This window comes from Salmo salar, chromosome 04 (genome assembly GCF_965601325.2).
Source record: "Salmo salar chromosome 04, fSalSal1, whole genome shotgun sequence".
NCBI classification, from domain to species: Eukaryota; Metazoa; Chordata; class Actinopteri; order Salmoniformes; family Salmonidae; genus Salmo; species Salmo salar.
Window position 1 is genome coordinate 58,811,931 of NC_138294.1, and position 22,378 is coordinate 58,834,308.

Below are 22,378 nucleotides of genomic sequence, written 5' to 3' on the forward strand. Positions count from 1 at the left end.
AACCCTGTTCATTGTAACATAATGTAAGCAAGGCACTTCATCTGGAGAAAGGCAAGCACTATAAAAATGCATTAGGTCTTTTAAAAACAGAAAGTAAATGCAGATTCTGTCCGATACAGAAGACGAACAGCCTAGAGAAGAATGGTGGTATGACAATGACTAAAAATAAACCTAGTGAGGGATTCCAGATCTGACATAGAGCATGAGTAAAGGTATAGTATTGCACATAATTGTTGAATACAATTCAGGACAAAATAGAATGCATTTTATTCAGACTAATAAAAATCTTATCACCATCACAATCGTGCACAAAGCAACGGCAGCAACAGAAGTCCGGAGACCCTCCTCGTAAAAGGCACTGTGCGCGAGGGGAGAGGTCTCCCACCCAAAATATACTGCGGCAGCAGCACAACAATCAATAAGTACAAAGGATGAGAATGGAGGGTGTGTGACTGAAGGTAACACCAAGGACTTGTAAATGATATTTAAAATATCTTTCAAACTCCTTGCAAAGACCAGAGAAAATGGATTGGCTCATTAAAAACAAACTATTGTTGGATCACTGATTACAAAAAACAGCTCTGGTAGTCCCCCATAAAATAGAAATCTGAAACATATTTGTGATGAAGTGCTAGTTAGATTCCATTCCAATACACTACACACATACTCAGTTTCAGCCAATATACAAAAAGAACCTACAAAAATATAACTTTATCCATTCTCATTTTACATTTTCTCTGTCTTTTGGTATCCAAAAACAAGAATTGTTCATTTCAAGCCTGCTATTTGTACAATATTACATGAGTCTCCTCCATTTTCAGCTAGATAGAGCTTCCCTATGTATACACATATTGACAGTTCATCCCTGACAGCTCCCTAACCAATCTTACTATAATGACCTTTAAGTTTCCACGTTGATGTAAAACAAGTCAAACAAACAGTTTGCAGAAAGCATTTATACTGGCGGTACACACACCAGCCAATGAGATTTGACCCTGTTTAAAAGGGACAAAGTTGGGAAAGGTGAGTATTAGGAGGGTTCAGCAGTTCAATATTTAAACACATCTTACACAAAACTAAGTACAACAGAGCTATACAAAAAAAACTTGCAAGTCATTCATTTCCACACACACACAGGAAAGCTTCATCCAATAATCTTGTGCCACTTTCTTCAGGAGAAACCAAAGTCCCAAAGGAGCACTCTTCAAGTCCATCGCTGCATTCTCAACCAAACCCCAGTAGTTCTACTAAACTGTCCCAGATAGTCCCCTTCTACCCCCACTGTTCTCATTGGCTTCCAACAAACTACCTCAGTTGCCATTGGGCAGGGGGCAGATCATTAGCTGACAATGAGCTGTCTCAGGTATGATTGGGTGAGACTGCGGAGCTCCTCGAGAGCATAGTCCTCGGGCATGGGCAGACGGCCGATGTTGGACGCAAGCTGGGACAAGGGGATCTCGCCACCCTCACCACCCTGCTGCAGACTCAACACCACACGCAGGATGTTAGCCACACGCTTGGCCATCTCTGGAGACAGGAGAGAGAACAGGGTTAGATAGATATAGGAACACACACACTAAAGCAGACAGCTTGATCTCCTCACCTGATTGGGCGAGGCGGTCCTTGGCGGTGGAGCAAGGGAGGAGCTCTATCCTGCTGCAGAGTGATGCCACCTCAGTGTGTAGACGCTCCAGCTCATAACCAGTACTGTCCATCTGAACACACACACAAAGAGAGAGAGACTCATTAATATACCATTCCAGCTGATAAACAGCAATGTTAATCTGAGTACACAGTAGAAACACTCTCCCATTAACATGCCAAAAGACACCTAAATGTGCGAGTGCTCCAGCTCATAGCCACTATTGTCCATCTGTATATGACAGAGATAAATAATCAGGAGATTAGCAGCACTTATAATTGGCTAACATAATTGGACAGTAATGGAGTCAACATAATGAAGACGACAGACAAGTGGACGCTAGCTGATGCGCTGTGGGACTAGCTTTCAAATGTCTGGACACGTGCTGATTATTTTGCAAATTTCAAGGTGAATTTTAGGTTAATTGAGCTGGGATATTGTGGTGACGACTTTTTTCTGTGTCTTTTGGGAATCATGACGGCACATGGCTACAGCTAGCTCAACAGATTTAGGACAATATAACAGACAAATTTAGATTTGGGGGTTAGAAATCTTTAGTGCGCAGACAAAATCCCCCAAACTCAGTATGGTATGCATGTCTGTTGTAGTCTAGTCCAGACAGACACACGTACCTGTTGTATGGCGTGTAGGGTCTGTATGACTCTGATGTAGTCCAGGTAGACTCTGCCTGCCGTGTCCCAGTCCTGGATCACAGCACTGCGCTCAGGAACTGCAAGCCCCTCCAAGAACTCCAAGAGGTACTCATGGTTATCATTAATGATGCAATCTACAGGGGGAAATCGCACAGAGACAGGGGAACAGGGTTAGAGGTTGTCTGGGTGGGTGTGTGTGTGCGCGCGGGGGGTGTGTTTACATGCACACCTGAGGCAAGGTGCTGTATGACCAGACTGTGGCAGAGGTTCCAGTGTCCTGCTCTGTACAGGTGAAGGGCCTCTCCGTGTCTGTCTGTGTCTCTTCTGGCTCTGGTAGCTTTGGCCTGGTGGAGCCACTGTCCTGGGATCAGTAGTCTCTCTGTGAGAAATTGCTCTTTCGTGGCAGACTCCTCCGTCTCCAGCAGGGGGCAGTGCAGCTGCAGCATCTCCCTCACCGCCCGCTCACGCAGCCTGGACAGAGGAGAAAGACATGTAAAGTCCGATGAAGTTAACAAGCTAACATGTTTTAAGTTCTCCAACAGTGCTTGCTCACGTAATGTGTAAGCTTTCCTGAGACATTATTACTTCCTTTAGCTCACCGAGCACAGAGGGCTAACACATTGCTCAGATGAGTCGGGTTTGAACTTTGAACACAGCTGGTCACAGTAGCACTTGTGAGATTATGATGAATCCAGGTTATCTGCTGAGAGCACTGACCCTCAAATTCTCCTCAACTTAACCTTCCTCATGACTAGGCGTCAAGTAGCCTGGCGGGTAGGATCATTGGGCCAACAACCGAAAGGTTACTTGATCAAACCCCTAAAGCTGACAAGGTAAAAATGTGTCATTCTTCCCCCGAGCAAGGCGGTTAACCCACTGTTCCCTGGGTACCGAAGATGTGGATGTCGAATAAGGCAGCCCCCAGCACCTCTGATTCAGAGGGGTTGGGTTAAATGCAGAAGACACATTTCAGTTGTACAACTAACTAGGTATACCCCTTTCCCTAATAAGCAAACCACATGTGTCTGTATGAGTGTAATACATCTCCCCACACACACACACACAAATTAGTGGCTTCAGCTATTTCAGCCACACCCTTTGCTGACAGGTGTATAAAATTGAGCACACAGCCATGCGATCTCCATAGAAAAACATTGGTAGTAGAATGGCCTTACTGAAGAACTCTTATGTTCAACGTGGCACCGTCATAGGATGCCACCTTTCCAACAAGTCAGTTTGTCAAATTTCTGCACTGGTCAACTAAGCTGTTATTGTGAAGTGGAAACATCTAGGAGCAACAACGGCACAGCTGCGAAGTGGTAGGCCATACAACCTCAAAACGGGACCGCTGAAGAGCATAAAAATAGTCCGTCCCTGGTTGCAACACTCACTACAGAGTTCCCAAACTGCCTCTGGAAGCAACGTTAGCACAAGAACTGTTAGTCAGGAGCTGCATGAAATGGGTTTCCATGGGAACTTGTTCTCAACTAGCTTACCTGGTTAAATGAAGGTAAAATAAAAATAAAATGGACGAGCAGCCGCAAACAAGCCTAAGATTACCATGCGTAATGCCAAGGGTCGGCTGGAGTGGTGTAAAGCTCGCCACTATTGACTCCGGAGCAGTGGAAAATGTGCTCTCTCGAGTGATAAATCACACTTCACCATTTGGAAGTCAGACGGACGAATCTGGGTTTGGCGGATGCCAGGAGAACGCTACCTGCCCCAATGCATAGTGCCAACTATAAAGTTTAGGGGAGGAGGAATAATGGTCTGGGGCTGTTTTTCGTGGTTTGAGCTAGGCCTCTTAGTTCCAGTGAAGGGAAAGCTTAATGCTACAGCATACAATGACATTGTAGACAATTCTGTGCTTCCAACTTTGTTTGGGAAAGGCCCTTTCCTGTTTCAGCATGACAATGCCCAAATGCACAAAGCGAGGTCCATACAGAAATGAGATTGGTGTGGAAGAACTTGACTGGCCTGCACAGAGCTCTGACCTCAACCTCATTGAACACCTTTGGGATGAATTGGAATGCAGACTGCGAGCCAGGCCTAATCGCCTAACATCAGTACCCGACCTCACTAATGCGCGTGGCTGAATGGAAGCAAGGGGTCTGTGCGTGATGAAGTCCCCGCAGCAATGTTCCAACATCTAGTGGAAAGCCTTCCCAGAAGAGTGGAGGCTGTTACGGTAGCAAAGGGGGGACCAACTCCATATTAATGCCCATGATTTTGGAATGAAATGTTCGACAAACAGGTGTCCACATACTTTTGGTCATGTAGTGTACGTACGTGTTGTCAGGTATGTGCAGCAGTACGTAGATGGCCATGTCCCAGAGGCCAGCACTCTCCAGCTGGGCAGCATAGCTGGTGTGTATGAGGCCCTGTCGGGCGGGGCTGAGGTGTGTGTAGTGCAGCGCCTGCAGGACCGACCACAGGTGCCAGCTCAGACGGTAGTCAAGACGCTCCCATGTCACCGCCAGGGGGTCCAACAACTGCTGCAGGCTGTAGTGCCTGGGAGGGAGAGGGAGCCATCAATTAAACCCGACTCTAGAGGTAGTTTACTGTTATTCTGTTAAATCTGCTTGAGAATAATAATAAATGTAGGATTAGTTCTAGTCAGAGAAACCTACAGCCCCACTCCACCCCTTAGTAAAGCAACATTATTTATTTTGAGAAACATATACAGTGCATTGTGGGAAGTGTATGTAGGCGCAGTGTGTTGTGGGTAGTGTAGTAGTACCTGTCGCTGTAGAGTTTGAGCAGGTGGAAGCAGATATCGTAAAGCGGCCGTTTAGACTCTTCCTCCTCCATGTCCGGCTGGTCTGATTGGTTGAGGTAGGGGGGAAGGGGGGCGCAGGCGTACTTCTGACCCTCAGCAGAGCCCTGGAAGGCAGCCTCGTACTTGGCCAGGGCTTCAGCAATGGAGGCGGTGGGAGGCAGCATGTACCACAGGTGGACCGCCATACAACGCTTCCAGTCTAGTTCTGAACACACGTTCACCACACAGTCTGTAGACTGCCACACCTAGAGAGACCAGTACATACAGCTCAGAAAACATTTATCATTCATGTATTTTCCAACAAATGATGTGGATTGCAAAACCTACACACACACACACACACACACACACACACACACACACACACACACACACACACACACACACACACACACACACACACACACACACACACACACACACGACAATCCAGTTAATGGCGGTCTGAACACAACGAACGGCAACAGCTGGACACACACAGTTACTTACAGGTTTCCCAGCGAGAAGGGCAAAGATCCGTAGCCTCTCCTCTGGCAGGAAAGCGTCTGTCTGCATCCTGTTCCAGTCTCCAAGCTGCAGTGCCAGCAGCTCCCGGCCGTACTGAGAGCCCACCGCCTGGGACAGCAGCAGGGAGAGACGGTGGTCCCCTACACACAGGTTTAAGACAACTTAATGAGATCCTAGAACCTGTCCCAACGGTTTCGTAAGACACCACTTGTATGCAGCAGGGTTTAGCTTCCTACCCCTCCCCTCCTCCATCCATCCATCTATCCGATCTCCCTTCCTTCCTCAACATCCCCTCAATTTCCAATCCCCCCCACCTCTGTCACCCCTCCAATCCCCCCTCTCCTCACCACTCTTCTGAGCCAGCCTGCAGGCGTCACTGATCCGGTGTCCAGTCAGGTAGCTAAAGATGGCCTCCACGTTTCCTCCCCCCTGGTTCAGGCCCACTTCCTGCTCAATCCTCTGGGTGGCACTGTGGGACAGCCAGGCTGAGAAGCTCCTTCTCCTCTCCATCTGCTGCAGGTAGTCACTGGTACCAGGCCCTGTCGAACACCGTCGGCCCCATAGGGCCTCACACAGAGTCCACACCTGAGCCCAGTGACCCAGGACTGCTACAGGGAGATGGACATAAAGAGGATAGCATTAGCAAGCATATATTTTTTATATATCTGAACACATCGAGATCGCCATGGGAGAGGATTAAAACAGAAATATACAGGGGTGATGTCAGAATAATAGGGAAGTTTTGGAATTGGACCAATAATGAATGTGCACCATCTACCATCGTGTGTGTGTGTGTGTTGCCTCTCTTACCATCTCCAGCACCAGCCTCCTGGTTGAGGTCATTAATCCACTCTGCATACTCGTGCAGGGCGGCCACACCGCTCTGGGGCTGGATGAAGGGGCAGGCCCCCTCTGTACTGATGCTGCTGTGCTTCAGGCTGATCTCCAGGGGCCGCTGGTACATCGCCTGGCTCTCCTCACTGTCCCGCGGCTCCAGACCAACCACCTGCTCGATCACCACCTTGAATGGACTGTCTGACAGTCTGTACAGTGAAAGACAGAAAGATGGGGAGAAAGATGGATATAGAGGAGAGGAAGGAGGAATGTTTAGGCTTTAGTTTCGATCTCTCTAAACAAACCTCAACTCCTTTCATACAAGTCTGGATCCCATTCCCACACTCCTACTGTGTAGATTTATTTATTTATTTAACCCTTATTTTACTAGTAAGTTGACAGACCAAATTCTCATTTACAGCAACAACCTGGGGAATGCTTACAGGGGAGAGAAGAGCCAAATTGGAAGCTGGGGATGATTAGGTGACCATGATGGTATGAGGGCCAGATTGGGAATTTAGCTTGGACACCCAGGTTAACAATACTCTTACGATAAGTGCCATGGGATCTTTAGTGACCACAGAGTTAGGACACCCGTTTAACGTCCCATCTGAAAGACGGCACCCTACACAGGGCAATGTACCCTATCACTGCCCTGGGGCATTGGGATATTTTTTTTAAGACCAGAGGAAAGAGTGCCTCCTATTGGCCCTCAAACACCATTTCGAGCAGCATCTGGTCTCACAGTCAGGGACTGACCAGGACCAACCCTGCTTAGCTTCAGAGGCAAGCCAGCAGTGGGATGCATGGAGGTATGCTGCGGGTCAAGTGGTCTGATGACAGTGGTCTGGTGTGTGTGTGTTGCTTACTGTCTACTCTTGGTAGGTTTGGGCAGGAATCCAAAGCCTGCAGCTCCTGTGTCTCCGTGGTCCTGCTCCTTGTCCCCGGCCCCACTTAGCCCGTCTCCACAGTGGACCAGAGTCCAGCCAGGACCCCAGCCCACCCGAAATGACCGGCCCGTGAACAAAGCCGCATCCATCAGAAGACGGCCCTGGATGGATGGGAATGGATTGATTACAACAACCCGTACTTTACAGCCCAATTCACACATAATAAAACAGTGGAATCATTAAAATTATCCAGCAAATCTCAATGTTATTGATGTAAGTTTCATTTCTTTGCCCCATGTACATCTGAATGTATACTTGTGTAAATCAGTCTACTGTACCTGATATTTCAACTCTTAACTATTACAATTGTATGATGAAGTGTCTAGCAAAAATTCCAGTAACTTTCCCCAAACTCCCAGGTTTTCCAGAAATCCTGGTTGGAGGATTCCAGATTTCCTACTCAGTCCCTCTTAATTCTGTTAATCTTCCAACCAGGAGTTTTGGAAAAACCTGGGAATTTGGGGAAAGTTCCAGGAAATGTAATACATTAGCTTTATTTCTATCAATACCTTCCCCAGTGTGACTGAGTTCTCTGGGTCCACAGGTCCCCCCAGGCGCCGAGCCCCTACTGTCCGTACAGTGGCCTCGGCCGGTGGGGCTGGCAAAAGAAAAGAGGGCCAGGGGGAGACCCGCGACGACTCAGGCACCGCCGGTGACACCCGAGACATGGACAGCCTGCCGGGAAGGCCCCCACCGAAGGGCACGTCAGGCAGCTGAAAGAAGAGACCGGCACCGCTGAAACGAGTCTGCAGGAGACCACCGACTGGAGGGAGAGAAAGCAAAGGGGGGAGCTCGATGAACACAATCCAAGTAAACCACCTTTAATTCATCCAATAATAAAGCTTCATTCAGAAGGACTGCTATATTAGCATTTTAGGCCTGTTAGGGTCTGTAAGTAAAGGATGGTGACTGTTTGTGAGGGTATAAAATCAGTGTTTGGGCTGTGTGTGAGATACTTACTGGAGGGCCTGCCCTGCGTGCCAGGCAGGTGGATGCGAGGAGAGGCCACGTCTAGAGAACTTGTCATCCCTCCCTGCTCCTGGAACATGTCACCATCATCGTCCTCAGCAAACAGGGATGCCTTCATAATCTGAGAAAAGAGAAACACATGCTACCGTCATGAAGTGAGTGAGGGAAAAAACACCACCCACCCACACCATTAAACAAGTAGAGCATGTTACCGGCAGTGTGTGAGGGTTGATCCCCAGCGAGGAGGCGATCTGACTGGACGCTGAGACAGAGTCGTGTTCCGTAGGGGTCACATTCCCCACTCGACTTCCCTTCTCCCCCATGCAACTCTCCCCTTCCTCCTCCCCCAACATGATCTCCCCTGGGGCATCTTGGGTAATGTCGGCCATATCACTGTCCACCTCCGACACGCGATTCAGTACTGCTGTGGACTGTACACAGCGTGTCGACAAACGACACAGCAGGGAAAGTGCCGCCAAACACCAAGAAGAGACAGACACACAGACAAAATCAATTTAGTGTAATCAGATTACGTAAGTAAATGTAAAAATGTCAGTATCTGTATTCAGAGCAGTTGGTTCCAGGTCAGTGAGCTTCACTGGTCTGAGCAGATGGTACAGGTGTGTGGACTAGAAGACCACATATGGTGGACATCACTCTCAATAAGCATTATATTCTTCTCTACATACACAAGTCTGACAAACCAGCAGAATGTCATCTTTAAATCAGTTTATTTCATAGCATTATCAGATATCACAGATGTATATAGGAGCAGTTTTTACAAAATAAGATAAGTCGTAGCTTGATCCAATAATACACCAAGAGTAGTAGTTGTAGTTTCTTAAACCCTCAACCAGACAGAAGACCTAATCCTGAATATATTCTGCAGGACTGGCAGAGTTGCCCAAGAACCGCAGGTTATCGCACATCACTCATCTTTGGTAACTTTTTTAAAGCTTGATTGACAAAAAAAGCTAAAACATAAGCAACTATGAATCTGTGAAGAGATTTTTCAGGTTTAACATCTCTGCATTAATACTGGATTTTAATGAGGTACAACCATGGTAATGTGATGTTTTCTGAAGTTACCATAATCAGTATTAAACCGTTTGTAAATTTTGACTTTAAACACCTAGCAGATGAGACTAACAGTTGGTAAAAGAAATATTATACAATACAAACTTAATTTAAGAAAAAAAATATATATACTACAGTGTTAAAACATTTCCTTAAGTCAGTTGGATTTATTTTTATCCAAAAACCTCATTCAACACTTAGCCCTAAAAACATGTTATTTTCAATCCAACAATTACTTCATGCCTTTGCTAGTGATCCAGGTTGATGTTAAGCTCAGGATATTTAAGATTTAGAGAACAGATGAAGGTGTGCATTCTGAATCGGTTGTGAGGGACAGAACTTAACCACTAACCAGGACTAACAGACTTGTGCAATCCACCCTGCCCACCTCCTGTCTGTGATTGATGAGTTGTGGCACCTCAGGTACCGATGAACCTGGGCGGAGAGGAGAACTCAGACCTCCCCACAACACTGATAAATAGAACATGTGGATGTTTCCCATCTCATCATGTGATGTCAGATTGATGTTTAAGAGCCTTATTGGGGTGCAGAGACCACCATCATCCAGGGCTACCAAACGTAAAACCTTTTTCATAGAAACCTATTGAATACCACCCATAATAGGAGTGGTGAAACAGAGATATAGGCAGAGGACCCAAAGCACTGCATGTGGTTGTAATGGTAGCGAAAAGGAAACACTGCTTCTGTTCAGATCATCGGGTATATTTAGGTTGTATATTGACTAAGGCCATTCAGGTGATGTAGAGAGCAGCGAGACTGACTGTCAGTGTGGGTGGGCGCACTGTGCTGCTCAGTCTACCTGAGCCTGTGGTGCCACCTGCTGCTGGGAGTGAGGCAGCTGCTGCAGCCCTGGTGGAAGTCTTGTTGCCGTCTTCAGCTTCTTGGAGTCCACTTTGAAAGGGACTTCCTCATCCTCGTCAGAGTCCTGCAGGCCATACTTAGAGAAATGGGCCACCTGCAGACACAGGGAGAGAAGAGTTAGACATGGAAGGGAGAAATTGATTCACACAGACTGTGTGTGTGTCGAGGCATGCTTACCTCAAACACCCAGGACCCTGTCTCGGGGCGGTACTCGAGGAAGCGGGCGCCCTGTTTGCGTGAGGCGTTCTCCAGGCGACCCTCGTAGTTCATCTCAGACAGACGCTCAGGGCTCTTTATTTGAGTACAGGTGGTCTTATCATTAGGCCACACCCCATCCAGAGTCACCTCTGCTCGCCTGGGAGAGGGGACGAGTGAGGGAGAAAGAGATAAGAATATGGGGTTAGTAAAGAATTGTGGTAAAGGATGAGAGAAAGGGAGAGGAAATAAGGAGAATATTAACTTGAGTTATGCCTCAGCTGTGATCACTATCAGAATATATGTCAAATCAGTTTATGACGTCTGTGATGATGGCATTACAAGGAAACTGATAACGACAATGCCCCCACTGTGAAGGGGAGAAAGAGCCCCTGTCCCATCCTGTCACTGACCTGTTGAGCCCCTCCCCCTCAGCGGGCTTGTTCTTGTCGTCGAGGTAGACGATGACCTCTTTACGTCTGAAGTGGACAATCTCATCCAGGTTCAGCCCCGTCACGTTCACCTCACCATGGAAGAACACAGAGCCATAACCTGAGAGCCAATCAGAGAGCAGAGCAGTGAGCTACCGACCAATATGTTTTAAAGAGCAGTGTCCATCCGACCAATCCAGAGAGTCTTACCTTTTCTGCCCACGGTGAAGTTTTCCACCACACACACCCCGTTTTCGTCCACCATTTTGGCCAGCTCATTCATGGCAGGGATGGTGTAGTAGCCCACACGGCCCAGAACAATACCTGCAGGGTGGGGGGGGCCCTCCTCCACTCGCTCCTCCTGTATGGAGTCATCTCCCAGCGATATGTCCTCACTGCTCACCTGAAATCAGAGGAGGCAGGTTCAGAACAGTCATGTCAAAAATGTCTAAAGTAGTGCACTATCTGAGGAGCATGGCCCAAAAAAGAAGTGCCCTTTATGGGGAATCAGGTGTCATTTGAGACAACCATATTCACTGTCTGTCTACTCCTTTTTACTATCAGCTCACCTCTAGCCCGTTCCTGCCCCCAGCCCCCATCCTATGGGCATTGAGCTCTGAAATGGTGTCCTGCAGGCTGGGCTTGGCGTAGAACTTGTTGATCTCCAGGTCGTCCTCGGCTCCTCCCTCCACCACCTCCCTCACATCATCATCCTCGTCCACACTGGCACTGTAGGTGAGACACATGGTCAGCAACCAACACTCCACAGATAAATATTTGAAATGTTAACTCTGTGTGTGTGTCTGACCCGAGTCCGTTGAGGGGGTACTCTGGTGGAGAGGACAGGTCGTCGGAGTCTCTGTTGATTGGGCTGCTGTACAGGCTGCTGCCATTCAGGTTCTTCAGCACCAGCTTCTTGATGCTCTTCCTAGTTTATAACACCACAGAGAAACATAGATCAGACAACATACACAGATCAACTAACATACACATCAGATACCATACACCAACATCACAGTCAGCAGACAGACAGAAGCATATAGATGCAGCTCATACAAGACGTTACATACAAGAGGTGAAAAGCTATTGAAAATCAAGTTCTAGTATCCGCTAAGAAAAACAGAAAACAGCTGAATTCAGTAAATCAGTGGAAACAGAAACATGTGAACTAGTTAGAAGCGAATTTCCACATACAGACACCTACCTGGGCATGAAGGCTCCGTTGGTAAGAGAAGGCTCATCGTCATCCAACCCATCAAACAGCTGGGACTTGGAGGAGCCCGATGATGTCAGAGCTTTGGGCCGCACACGTGTCGCAGGTCGCGGTGTCAGTTTGTAGTGAGTTGGAGTGGTCAACGCCTTCTGGGCCACCGGATTGGTGGGCTTCAGACGCTCCTCCTTCTTCTTGGGATCAGAGAGGGGGTTTCTGAAGAGGGGGGAGTCTTCGAAGGGGGAGTAGGCCAGAGCATTGATCTGCTGCTGCAGCACTGCCTGCTGGGCCGCCACCGCGTTAGGGTCCGTCACCGCTGAGTAGAGAGACAAGTGAAACAGGCATTAAGAATTGGGAAGTTCACACCACATTGTGTAATGCTATCCAGACAGTTTCTTCAGTACACTAAAAGAGTAATATAACTAGGTACTAGAGCAGTGGTTTTCAAAGTCGGGCTGGCGGGGAAACTGCAGTGGGGAGATTAAGAGTACAGATTGTATGGGACAACAAACGTTTTTTTGAGAAAAACAATTTGAAAATATACAATTGTATTGAGTAAATGTATTCAGTGGTTTCTTTTCATTTTGATAAGTGATACAAATGCAATGAATTTAAGCTTATTTGTTGATGTAAAAATCTAAATGAACTGATTGTAAGGTTGTGTCATTAGATTTGGGGTGTGGTGGGGTCGCAATAAATTATTGGGGGGGAGATAGGGCCCCGGCTGAAAAAGTTTGAATACCACTGTCCTAGAGGAAAAGGCGAGGGATGTGCTTTCACATTGAGCTTCAGACTGGATAGAGTGGTGGTGATAGACGGAAGTGGTATTTACCAACGGGCTGTTGTGGCGCTCCGAAGCCCAGAGTGCTGTTTCCAGTGCTGAATCCCTGCACTCCAAAACCTCCCATTGTTCCCAGAGTGGAACCCAGCGTCTTGTTATTCCCAAACAGAGACATCTGGCCAGTGCCTACTGTTGACAAACACAGAACACACACGCTCAGAGAAACACAGACTAATGACTGACATAATGAAGACTCCGATAAAACGCATCCAAAAAGGCAGGTCTTTGTTTTTGCTATTTTTTACGTGATGGATATTTGATGCATTTGTGGTTTAATTATCATCTTCCATATGATACATGAGAAGTTAACATTATATGTATGCCAGGCCTATTGTGCTCTGGAAGTGTCATCCGTTCCGTTCATACCTGCTCCAAAGCTGGCTCCCAGGCCGGTCCCTAGTCCTCCTGCTGCAGTCTTGTTCCCAAAAAGGCTTCCGGCAGCAGCAGTGGGTCCAAAACCTTCACACAACACAGAAAGAAGAACAACATGGTCACTGACATAGCCAATAGTATCATCTATAAGTTGAGCTGGGCGATATGGCCAAAATATCATATCACAATATTTCTCATGTTTTTACCGTATAACGGTCTCTAATATTTTTTAACAATGAAAGTTCTAAATATGCTTTATGAGTAGTAATTAGAAGGTGATTTCAGTGGCTCTCTCCAGTCCAGTTGTTTATAAAGTTCAATCCAACTTCAAACATGTTCATGAATTTCTGCATTTTTGTTATTTCCACACTGTGCCACACAGAGCAGCGTGATGTGCAAAACATCTAGGCCTAGTAAATTGGTGAACGGTTGGAAAATAGAATGATTAATCAAATTCTAGTTGGAATATAGTGGGCAGCACCTTGAATACATTGTTGTTTGACATGACAACGAACGAATAAGCCAGAGACTAATTATTGACAGGGTAGGAACCAAAGTGTTGGTCAGTGTTTCCAGGGGAGCCTAATTAGATGTTATATTACACATTCTTACCTCATGTATCTAGATAGCTAGCTAACATTCATGCTTTGTCTATTTCTCTCAGATTTAAAAGATACCGTTGCACAAACATGCTCATCTATGCCTACACCAGTACTGGTACCAGGCTGTATTAGCTAGCTACATTTGCTCTGACATTTTGCAAGCTAGCTAGCCAGCTAACTAGGAATTAGTGTCCAACAATTTATTTTGGCCAGAACTTGCTAAAAAATTACAAACAAGCAGTAGTTTGCAGACAAGATACACAAACTAATAGGGATGGGAATGATTAATTGAATTGATGTCTGTTCGAAAACTATCTTTAACCATAGATAAAATTATACTGTAAAATTACTTGGTGGAATGTACTTTGTGGCTGCCCGAATGGGCAAGTGAAATTGTGTCCACTCTTTTTTTTTTTTTTTTTTTTTGTCTTGAAGACATTAATTTCCATTTGTACATGTGCATTTACAGGGTAAAAAAAAAAAATGAAAGGCTAAGTAACACAGTCCTTCTCCTCAAATTCCCTTTCCCCTCTAAGGCTCACTCAATTGCATTCCAATCGCTCCCCACAAGCTCCCGTTAGGGCTACAGAAATAAATGCCTATAAAAACATAACTGACAAGATAGACAAGCTACATTCTTTGCCAAATGATGCTAGTTTTATTACAAATTCAAAATAGAAAAGTTGATTGAAGTAGGGAAATACTGTATGTGTGTTCCAACAACGAGCTACCGTTTTGGAATAATTGCATCCCATCTTTTTTCCGCTTAGGCTACTTTGCGAACTTCTAGTGCCATTTAGAATTGGTTAGCCTAGGCTATAACCCCTAAACATAGGTTCCACGCTGAAAATATGTAAAATAAAAAAGTGAAATTCACTAGAGCGAAATGCAGGCCAGAGAAACTAGATAATAATTACACCAAAGCAGTGTAAAATATCCAGTCAGAAAATATTGTATATCTTTCGCTCTGTTGTATGCATGGCCATTAGGCTTATAGCATACACCTATTGTTTTTATATAAACGTACACTCCTTAACTACTGTATCTTGTAGCTGTTAAAAATATTTTTTAAAACACCTATATTGCATTATCTCTCCATTTGATAGGCTAGGATTCATTGCAGGCAGAGGGGTTGGGTTAAATGCAGAAGACACATTCAGTTGTACAACTGACTAGGTATCCCCCTTTCTCCCGATTAAACAATGAATATAACAGAGTTCCATCTCAACAAATTACTTGAATAGCCTAAAAACGTAAGGTAGCAAGGGGACTAATAATGACAAACAATATCAATAGCCTATAGAAAAATTATGACAACCCTACTAACAAAGAAATTATCCATGTGGACCATTAAAAAAAAAAAAAGAGAAAAAAAAAATACATTTTTTAAGACTCCATGCGAGGTTGAAAACCAAATGGCCAATAACATATCCTCCTACTAGGCCTATCATAAAAGCTTTAAGGCTAGTTAAAGTTATGAACAGTAGCTTATTTCTCAAATATTCTAGCCTACGAAAAGTGTTGTCCTAAAGTTGTGAACTTCAAAAATAACAATGAAAGTATAAGCTATTCTCAATCACAGCTTTATGAGAGATGGCACAAACAATGCATTTCTTATTTATTTTGAGGCAAATAAAGCAATTATTCAATGCTGAAGAATGTATGCACTCACTACTGTAAGTCGCTTTGAATAAGAGCGTCTACTAAATGTAAAAAAAAATGTATGTAAAAAAAGAAGACTTAAGACCGCGTCTATCCAGCCCATGATGTAGGCCTATAATCAAGCTCGCTACGGTAAGACTCCCGAGTGGCGTAGTGGTCTAAGACACTGCATATCACTGCAGTACCTGGTTCGAATCCAGGCTGCATCACATCCGGCCGTGATTGGGAATCCCATAGTGCAGTCCACAATTGGCCCAGTGTCTTCCGGGTTTGTAAATAAAAATGTGTTCTTAACTGACTTGCCAAGTTAAATAAAGGTTACATAAAAAAAAAAGAAAGACAGCCCGTTCCTCAGTCACTGCTCTATTATGTGCCTGCCACACAGATAGAAACAGACACGCATATAAACCTGTCCTGCTCCTCCACCCGTTAGGAATATAAAAATAAAAGATTTGCCATTACCTCATGATTGCTCCAGTTGAATTTGATTTTGCGCTATAGCTAAACTGTCGTAGCGGGTTTAAAATATATATTATTACTTTTAAATAATTTTGGGGGGTATAAAAGTTATGGGAAGATCACAACAGGTCAAAGGTTGACATCACCCAACCCTAATGCCATAGGCATGTTCCACGATATAACCAGTTGATATTATGGTTAAATACATTTTAAAATGCACTTGTTTTTTTTTTACACTATATTAAAAGAAATGGGAAAATTTAGCCATTAGGATGTGTTATCTGTAATGGTTATGATAAATTAGGCATTGTTGCGCACTGTTGGCATATAGATAGTGCCTTCAGAAAGTATACACACCCATTGACCTTTTCCACATTTTGTTGTGTTACTGCCAGAATTTTAAATTGATTACATTTAGATTTTGTTTGTCACTGGCCTACACACAAAAGCCCATAACGTCAAAGTGGAATTGTGTTTCATTTCTTTCATACAATTTGTTTTATGAAAAGCTGAAATGTCTTGAGTCAATAAATATTCAACCCCTTTATTATGGCAAGCCTAAATAAGTTGAGTAAACTAATTTGCTTAACAAGTCACATAAGTTGCATGGACTCATTTTCTGCAATAATAGTGTTTAACGTAATTTTCTTTAGGACTACCTCATCTATGTACCCCACACATTGTAAGGTCCCTCAGTCGATTAGCGAATGTCAAACACAGATTCAACCAAAGATCAGGGAGGTTTTCCAATGCCTCGCAAAGGGCACCTATTGGTAGATGGATACAAATAAAAAAGGAAGACAATGAATATCCCTTTGAGCATGGTGAAGTTATTAATTACACTTCATTAATTACACCCAGTCACAACAAAGATCTATGCGTCCTTCCTAACTCAGTTACCGGAGAGGAAGGAAACCAGCAGGGATTTCACAGAGGCCAATGGTGACTTTAAAACCGTTACAGAGTCTAATGGCTGTGATAGGAGAAAACTGAGGATGGGTGAACAACATTGTAGTTACTCTACAATACTACCCTAATTGACAGAGGGAAAAGAAGGAAGCCAGTATAGATAAAAAATATTCCAAAATATGCATTGTTTGTAACAAGGAACTAAAGTAATTTTGCAAAACATGTGGCAAAGCAATTCACTTTTCATTCTTAAAAACTTCTTAGGGCTAGACGTCCTGCTAGCGGGACAACTTCCGGGTGAAACTGGAGGGCGCGCAAATCAAATAAATAATCATACAAATTATGGATATTAAACATTTAGGTACATACAAGTGTCATATCGGTTGAAAGCTTAAATTCTTGTTAATCCAACTGCACTGTCCGATTTACAGCGAAAGCATGCCATGCGATTGATTGAGGACGGCGCCCCACATCAATATTTTTCCACCGGCACAGGTTTCATAAATTCACAAATCGCGATGAAATATTACTTCTTGAAAATCTTCCTCTGATTTGTCATCCAAAAGGGTCCCAGCTATAACATGTAGTGTCGTTTTGTTAGATAAAATCTTTCTTTATATCCCAAAAAGTACATTTAGTTGGCGCCATCAATTAGAGTAATCCACTCGTTCAACATGCAGAGAAAGGAATCCGAAAATCTACCACTAAACTTTGTTAAAACAAGTCAAAATACGTTTCTATTGACTCCTCAGATAACCTGATTCAAAAGGCACTCGCACATCTGAGCAATCTTGTTACAGGTGCATGGCAACAGTTGAAACAGGATGAATGAAAAAAGGAAACCGCACACTGTTCTTGATAGTATCACTGATATTTAATAAGCTTACGTATCGGCCTGACGGCCTTCGTCAGAGCTTTTGATAACCTAAAACCTAAAATGTAATCAAACTATAATATTTCTTATAGGAAACCGATATTAGCAGGTGCGTCTTGTCTTCATCGCGCACCCAAACATGAATTTCCAAGATTGTGTTCTTCTACTAAAACTAATTTCTTACTCGTTTTGGAAGTTACAAGCCTGAAACCTTGAACAGACTACTGACACCCTGTGGAAGCCATAGGAATTGCATCCTGTGAGCTGGAATTCATTATGCCCCTATACTTTCCATTGTAAGAGCATGGGATCTCAAAAATAATTCTGGTTGGTTTTCTTTGGACTTTCTCCCACCATATCTATTGTGTTATAGTCTCCTACATTATTTTAACATTTCTGCAAACATCAAAGTGTTTTCTTTCCAATGGTACCAATTATATGCATATCCTGGCTTCAGGGCCTGAGCAACAGGCAGTTTACTTTGGGCACGTCAGTCAGGCGGAAATTGAGAAAAAAGGACCCTAGCAAGTCTTAAAACATTTCAAATCCCCATCCCTATAAAGGAAGTGAAATTATAGAACACTTGTAGAAAGCAGAATCTTTGTCACCAACATCTTTCTGCATCTACAGAGCTGTGAAAAGGTATTTGCCCCCTTTCTAATTCTCTACTTACACATATTTTGAATACTGAATGTTATCTGATCTTCAACCAAAACCTAATATCAGATTAAAAAAAGAAACTTGAGTGAACAAATAACAATTACAAACTTATTTCATAAACAAAGTTATGAAACACCAAACACCCCTGTGTGAAAAGTAATTACCACCTGACACTCAACTGGATGTTGTGCCACCTTTACCTGCAATGACTCCAACCAAACACTTCCTGTAGTTGTTGATCAGTCTCTCACATCGCTGGGGAGGAATTTTGGCCAACCCTTCCATGCACAACTGCTTTAACTCAGCAACATTTGTGGGTTTTCAAGCATGAACTGCTTGTTTCAAGTCCTGACAACGTTAGTGGGGATTAGGTCTGGACTTTGACTAGGCCATATCAAAACGTGTTGCGTTTTTTTTTTTACTGTGGAATGCAGTGTTTGGTTCCACCAGGCATAATGGGACTCATGTCGTCCAAAAAGTGATACTTTTGACTCATCTGTCCATAGAACATGGTGTGGGAAACGGCATGCAGTAGCAGGAAGGAGAAAGACGACAAGTAGCAAACGGAGTAAACTATAGAAATGGACATTACACGTGCCAGAGTTGCAGATCACATTTGACAAACCAAACATTTAAATACAGTTATAGAATTTAAAAACCCAAACCGATCAATGCATCATACCGGTACATCGGAAAACACGGTATACCACCCAGCCCTACAGACGGTTTATTAGCATGTACTAGCCTTCGTCACACAGGTGCATACAAATAAGGGCAGATTATCAACTCACCAAAGTTGGATGTGTTGGTAGCTGTTCCGAGGCTGAGGGCAGGTTTGTTGCCGAAGAGGCCGGTGCCCGTGCCAAACGACGGGGCGCTGGTGGTGGTGGCACCAAACCCTGCCGTTTTATTACCAAACAAGCCCTGCTAGGGATAGGAGCACAGACAGACATCATATTAATAAACATCCATCATACTGTACCGAACAACTTTGTAAAGGCATGAGCAGTTGAGTCAATTAATACCTGTGTGCCGACGTTGCCGAAAGCGGTGTTGGTTTGTCCAAAGAGTCCGGTGCCTGTCCCAAAGCCCGTAGCTGGTGTGGTCTGAGCGGTGTTTCCAAACAACCCCCCTGCCTGGGACGCTGCTGTGGCCCCAAACAGACCCCCCTGGGATGGAGAAAGAGTTACTCTACTGGAATGGTACTATGTTAGGCGTGTATTAACGTGTGTGTGTAGGCTCTCACCATGGTGCTGGTTTGTTGGGGCTGGCCCATGGTGCTGGTGTTGCCGAAGGAGAAGCCTGTGTTGGGGGTGGTTGTGGCCTGGCCGAAGGGCTTGAACAGGCCGACTGCCTGCTGGGCCTGCTGGGGCTGCTGCTGCCCAAACAGACTGCCTGTGGCTGCACCAAACCCACCCGTACCTGAGGACAGAGGTGAGAGGGAGTTACAACATTCCGATAGAATTTTTTGTATTTATATTTTCTATAGGGCTCGGTCTATGGGCCTCTGTGACTTACTAGTTCCGAAGGAGTTTTTGGCCTGGCCGAAGGAGAAGCCTGTGTTAGTGGCTGAGGAGCCAAACAGCCCTGTAGCCCCCGTACTGGGGGTGGCTGCGGCTGCAGCCCCAAAGAGACCCCCTGTTGGTGCAGCCATAGGGTTAGTGGGTCCCTTCCTCCCTGCCTGGTAGTCCTCAAACCTCAGCTCCTACACAGACGCAACACACCACAAAGGAGAGAGGGGGTAAGAGAGGCCTGGCTCCATCTCAATACTCTGAAGTGGATCCCTCTCCTCATCTCTTTCCCTTCCATTTTCCCTGATCTGAGGACAGGTGAAAGTAAACGCCTAACAATGACCCACCTCCAGTGATTTGTTCTCATACTCCTTCATGGCCGTGATGCACTGGTGCTTAGTGTTGATGCTTGTCGTCACACCCCCTTTCACCATGGTGTCACTTCCTGTTGGAGGCTGGATGACAGCAGAGGAGATTCATTGGGATACAAACTCTACTGTATTAGAGCAGGTTGAACTGATTACTTGTACACATAGCAGAGAAAACTGACCTCGGAATTAGGATTACAGTAAAGAGTTGCATAGACATACAGCATTAACTACAGTACATTCCAGATGAAATAACATTTGGTACACGACACATGGCAAAGAGTCCTAGTACAGTAGTTTGGCCCAGGTGTAGTTGGCTAGCCTAGGTCACAGGGATGCAAACTAGTGAGGGCCCAAAAAGGTGAGAATAATAATTTTTGCACAGAAACACTGGAAAAATCTGTAAACTGCAAAAACATTTAGCCTATTTTCAGTATGAGGTTGTCATAATACCAACATTTTACTAACGATGTGATACCAGGCCAAGTATCACGATACCGAGTGGTAGCAGTTGTGGCCAATGGAGCGGTCTCCGACCGCAAATTTTAGAGGCCCTCCTCTTGGCCGCAGAGACTGTTGCTGTTTTAAAGCTAACTTCCTGCAATGCTACACATTTTGCCATGGCTTATGCAGTGTTCTTATGCTAGGTGAGTGACAAAACAAAAAGGACATTTTTGGCATTTTTGATTCTCACCGACTGTCCCGTTTTCATTTTGGTGATTGTAAGTTCTCAAAGATTATCTTTATTTTTAAAAATACATATAAAAACACTGAAAACTTTACACCATCATATTTTTGAGAGGCAGAAACACTGCACCTTTCACTGTATAATAGAAAAGGCTACTGCAGAAAATACCTGATTTGCACATATCCAAAGGCCTACCTGTGAGCAGGAGGAATGTTATAATGAATATACACAGAGTACAAAACAATAGAAACCCCTTCCTAATATTGAGTTGCACCCCCTTTTGCCCTCAGTACAGCCTCAATTCATTGGGACAGACTCTACAAGGTGTCGAAAGCATTCCACAGGGATTCCGGCCCATGTTAACTCCAATGCTTCCCACAGTTCTGTCAAGTTGGCCGGCTATCCTTTGGGTGGTGGACCATTCTTGATACACACGGGGAAAAGGTTGAGCGTAGAAAACCCCAGCAGTGTTGCAGTTTTTGGCAGAAAACGGTGCGCCTGGCACCTACTACCGTAGTAGTAGTAGTAATAGAAGTAGTAGGTGCCAGGCGCACCGTTCAAAGGCAGTTAAATCTTTTGTCTTGCCCATTCACCCTCTGAATGGCACACATACACAATCCATGACTCAAGCTTAAAAATCCTTCCTCAACCCATCTCCTCCCTTCATCTACACTGATTGAAGTGGACTTAACAAGTGACATCAATAAGGGATCATAGCTTTCAACTGGTCAGTCTGTCATGGAAAGAGCAGGTGTTCTTAATGTTTCCTATACTCAATGTAAATGCATAGATTATCTGCATTGTCAATTATGGCACTGAGGCGAACCATCTTTAGCCTACTGTTCAGACAACTTTACAGCCTACACAAGCTACCTCCCACACAAACTTACTCCCTCTCACACCTCCCATAAGTTAAGCAGAAACCAGAATTTTATGAACACCAGAAAAAAATATTTGATTAAGATTTAACTTACAATTACATTGATTAGGCATATGCATCCTACCTTTAAAGCATCTCTTTGAGAAGGCTATCCATTCCTTTTTTTCCTGTGCCATCCAAATGTGTGCATAGTCAAGGGTGTTAGCTAGCTAGCCATGACTAAACAAGGCCGTTTGTTATCAAAACAAAAACTTATGGCCCAGGAGTAGTTTAAAATGGCCCGTGACATGGTTTATAAAATGATATAGCACACGCGCCCATTCACGGTAGAATGGGGTTTGGGCTATAAACTTGAGGTTTTCACTTACATAAAGGCACAAGGTTGACGGTCACTGTTCTGTTCTGTTTTTCCTCTATTAACAC

General features: G+C 44.6%; 1 protein-coding gene across 10 annotated transcripts in view; it reads right to left on the reverse strand.

Annotated features, from left to right (window-relative positions):
- Nucleotides 1-243: 243 nt before the first annotated feature.
- The window catches only part of LOC106603563 (nuclear pore complex protein Nup98-Nup96), a 28,173-nt gene continuing 6,038 nt past the window's right edge, over nt 244-22,378 (reverse strand). For 8 of the 10 annotated variants that reach the window (XM_045717097.2, XM_014197415.3, XM_014197419.3 and 5 more), the window contains 27 exons: nt 20,367-20,474; nt 20,027-20,213; nt 19,755-19,930; nt 19,534-19,677; nt 19,300-19,435; nt 13,337-13,429; nt 12,962-13,099; nt 12,124-12,445; nt 11,728-11,847; nt 11,489-11,648; nt 11,130-11,322; nt 10,902-11,040; nt 10,471-10,648; nt 10,232-10,387; nt 8,547-8,765; nt 8,326-8,455; nt 7,875-8,128; nt 7,285-7,466; nt 6,392-6,624; nt 5,929-6,189; nt 5,564-5,721; nt 5,036-5,319; nt 4,585-4,806; nt 2,525-2,766; nt 2,275-2,429; nt 1,604-1,715; nt 244-1,527 (listed from right to left, as the gene is read on the reverse strand). In XM_045717097.2, the coding sequence (XP_045573053.2) occupies nt 1,340-1,527; nt 1,604-1,715; nt 2,275-2,429; nt 2,525-2,766; nt 4,585-4,806; nt 5,036-5,319; nt 5,564-5,721; nt 5,929-6,189; nt 6,392-6,624; nt 7,285-7,466; nt 7,875-8,128; nt 8,326-8,455; nt 8,547-8,765; nt 10,232-10,387; nt 10,471-10,648; nt 10,902-11,040; nt 11,130-11,322; nt 11,489-11,648; nt 11,728-11,847; nt 12,124-12,445; nt 12,962-13,099; nt 13,337-13,429; nt 19,300-19,435; nt 19,534-19,677; nt 19,755-19,930; nt 20,027-20,213; nt 20,367-20,474 (4,890 nt within the window). In that variant the 3' untranslated portion in view covers nt 244-1,339. The remainder of the gene's footprint in view (nt 1,528-1,603; nt 1,716-2,274; nt 2,430-2,524; nt 2,767-4,584; nt 4,807-5,035; nt 5,320-5,563; nt 5,722-5,928; nt 6,190-6,391; nt 6,625-7,284; nt 7,467-7,874; nt 8,129-8,325; nt 8,456-8,546; nt 8,766-10,231; nt 10,388-10,470; nt 10,649-10,901; nt 11,041-11,129; nt 11,323-11,488; nt 11,649-11,727; nt 11,848-12,123; nt 12,446-12,961; nt 13,100-13,336; nt 13,430-19,299; nt 19,436-19,533; nt 19,678-19,754; nt 19,931-20,026; nt 20,214-20,366; nt 20,475-22,378) is intronic. The other 2 variants (XM_014197420.3, XM_014197418.3) reach the window with 1 other exon arrangement.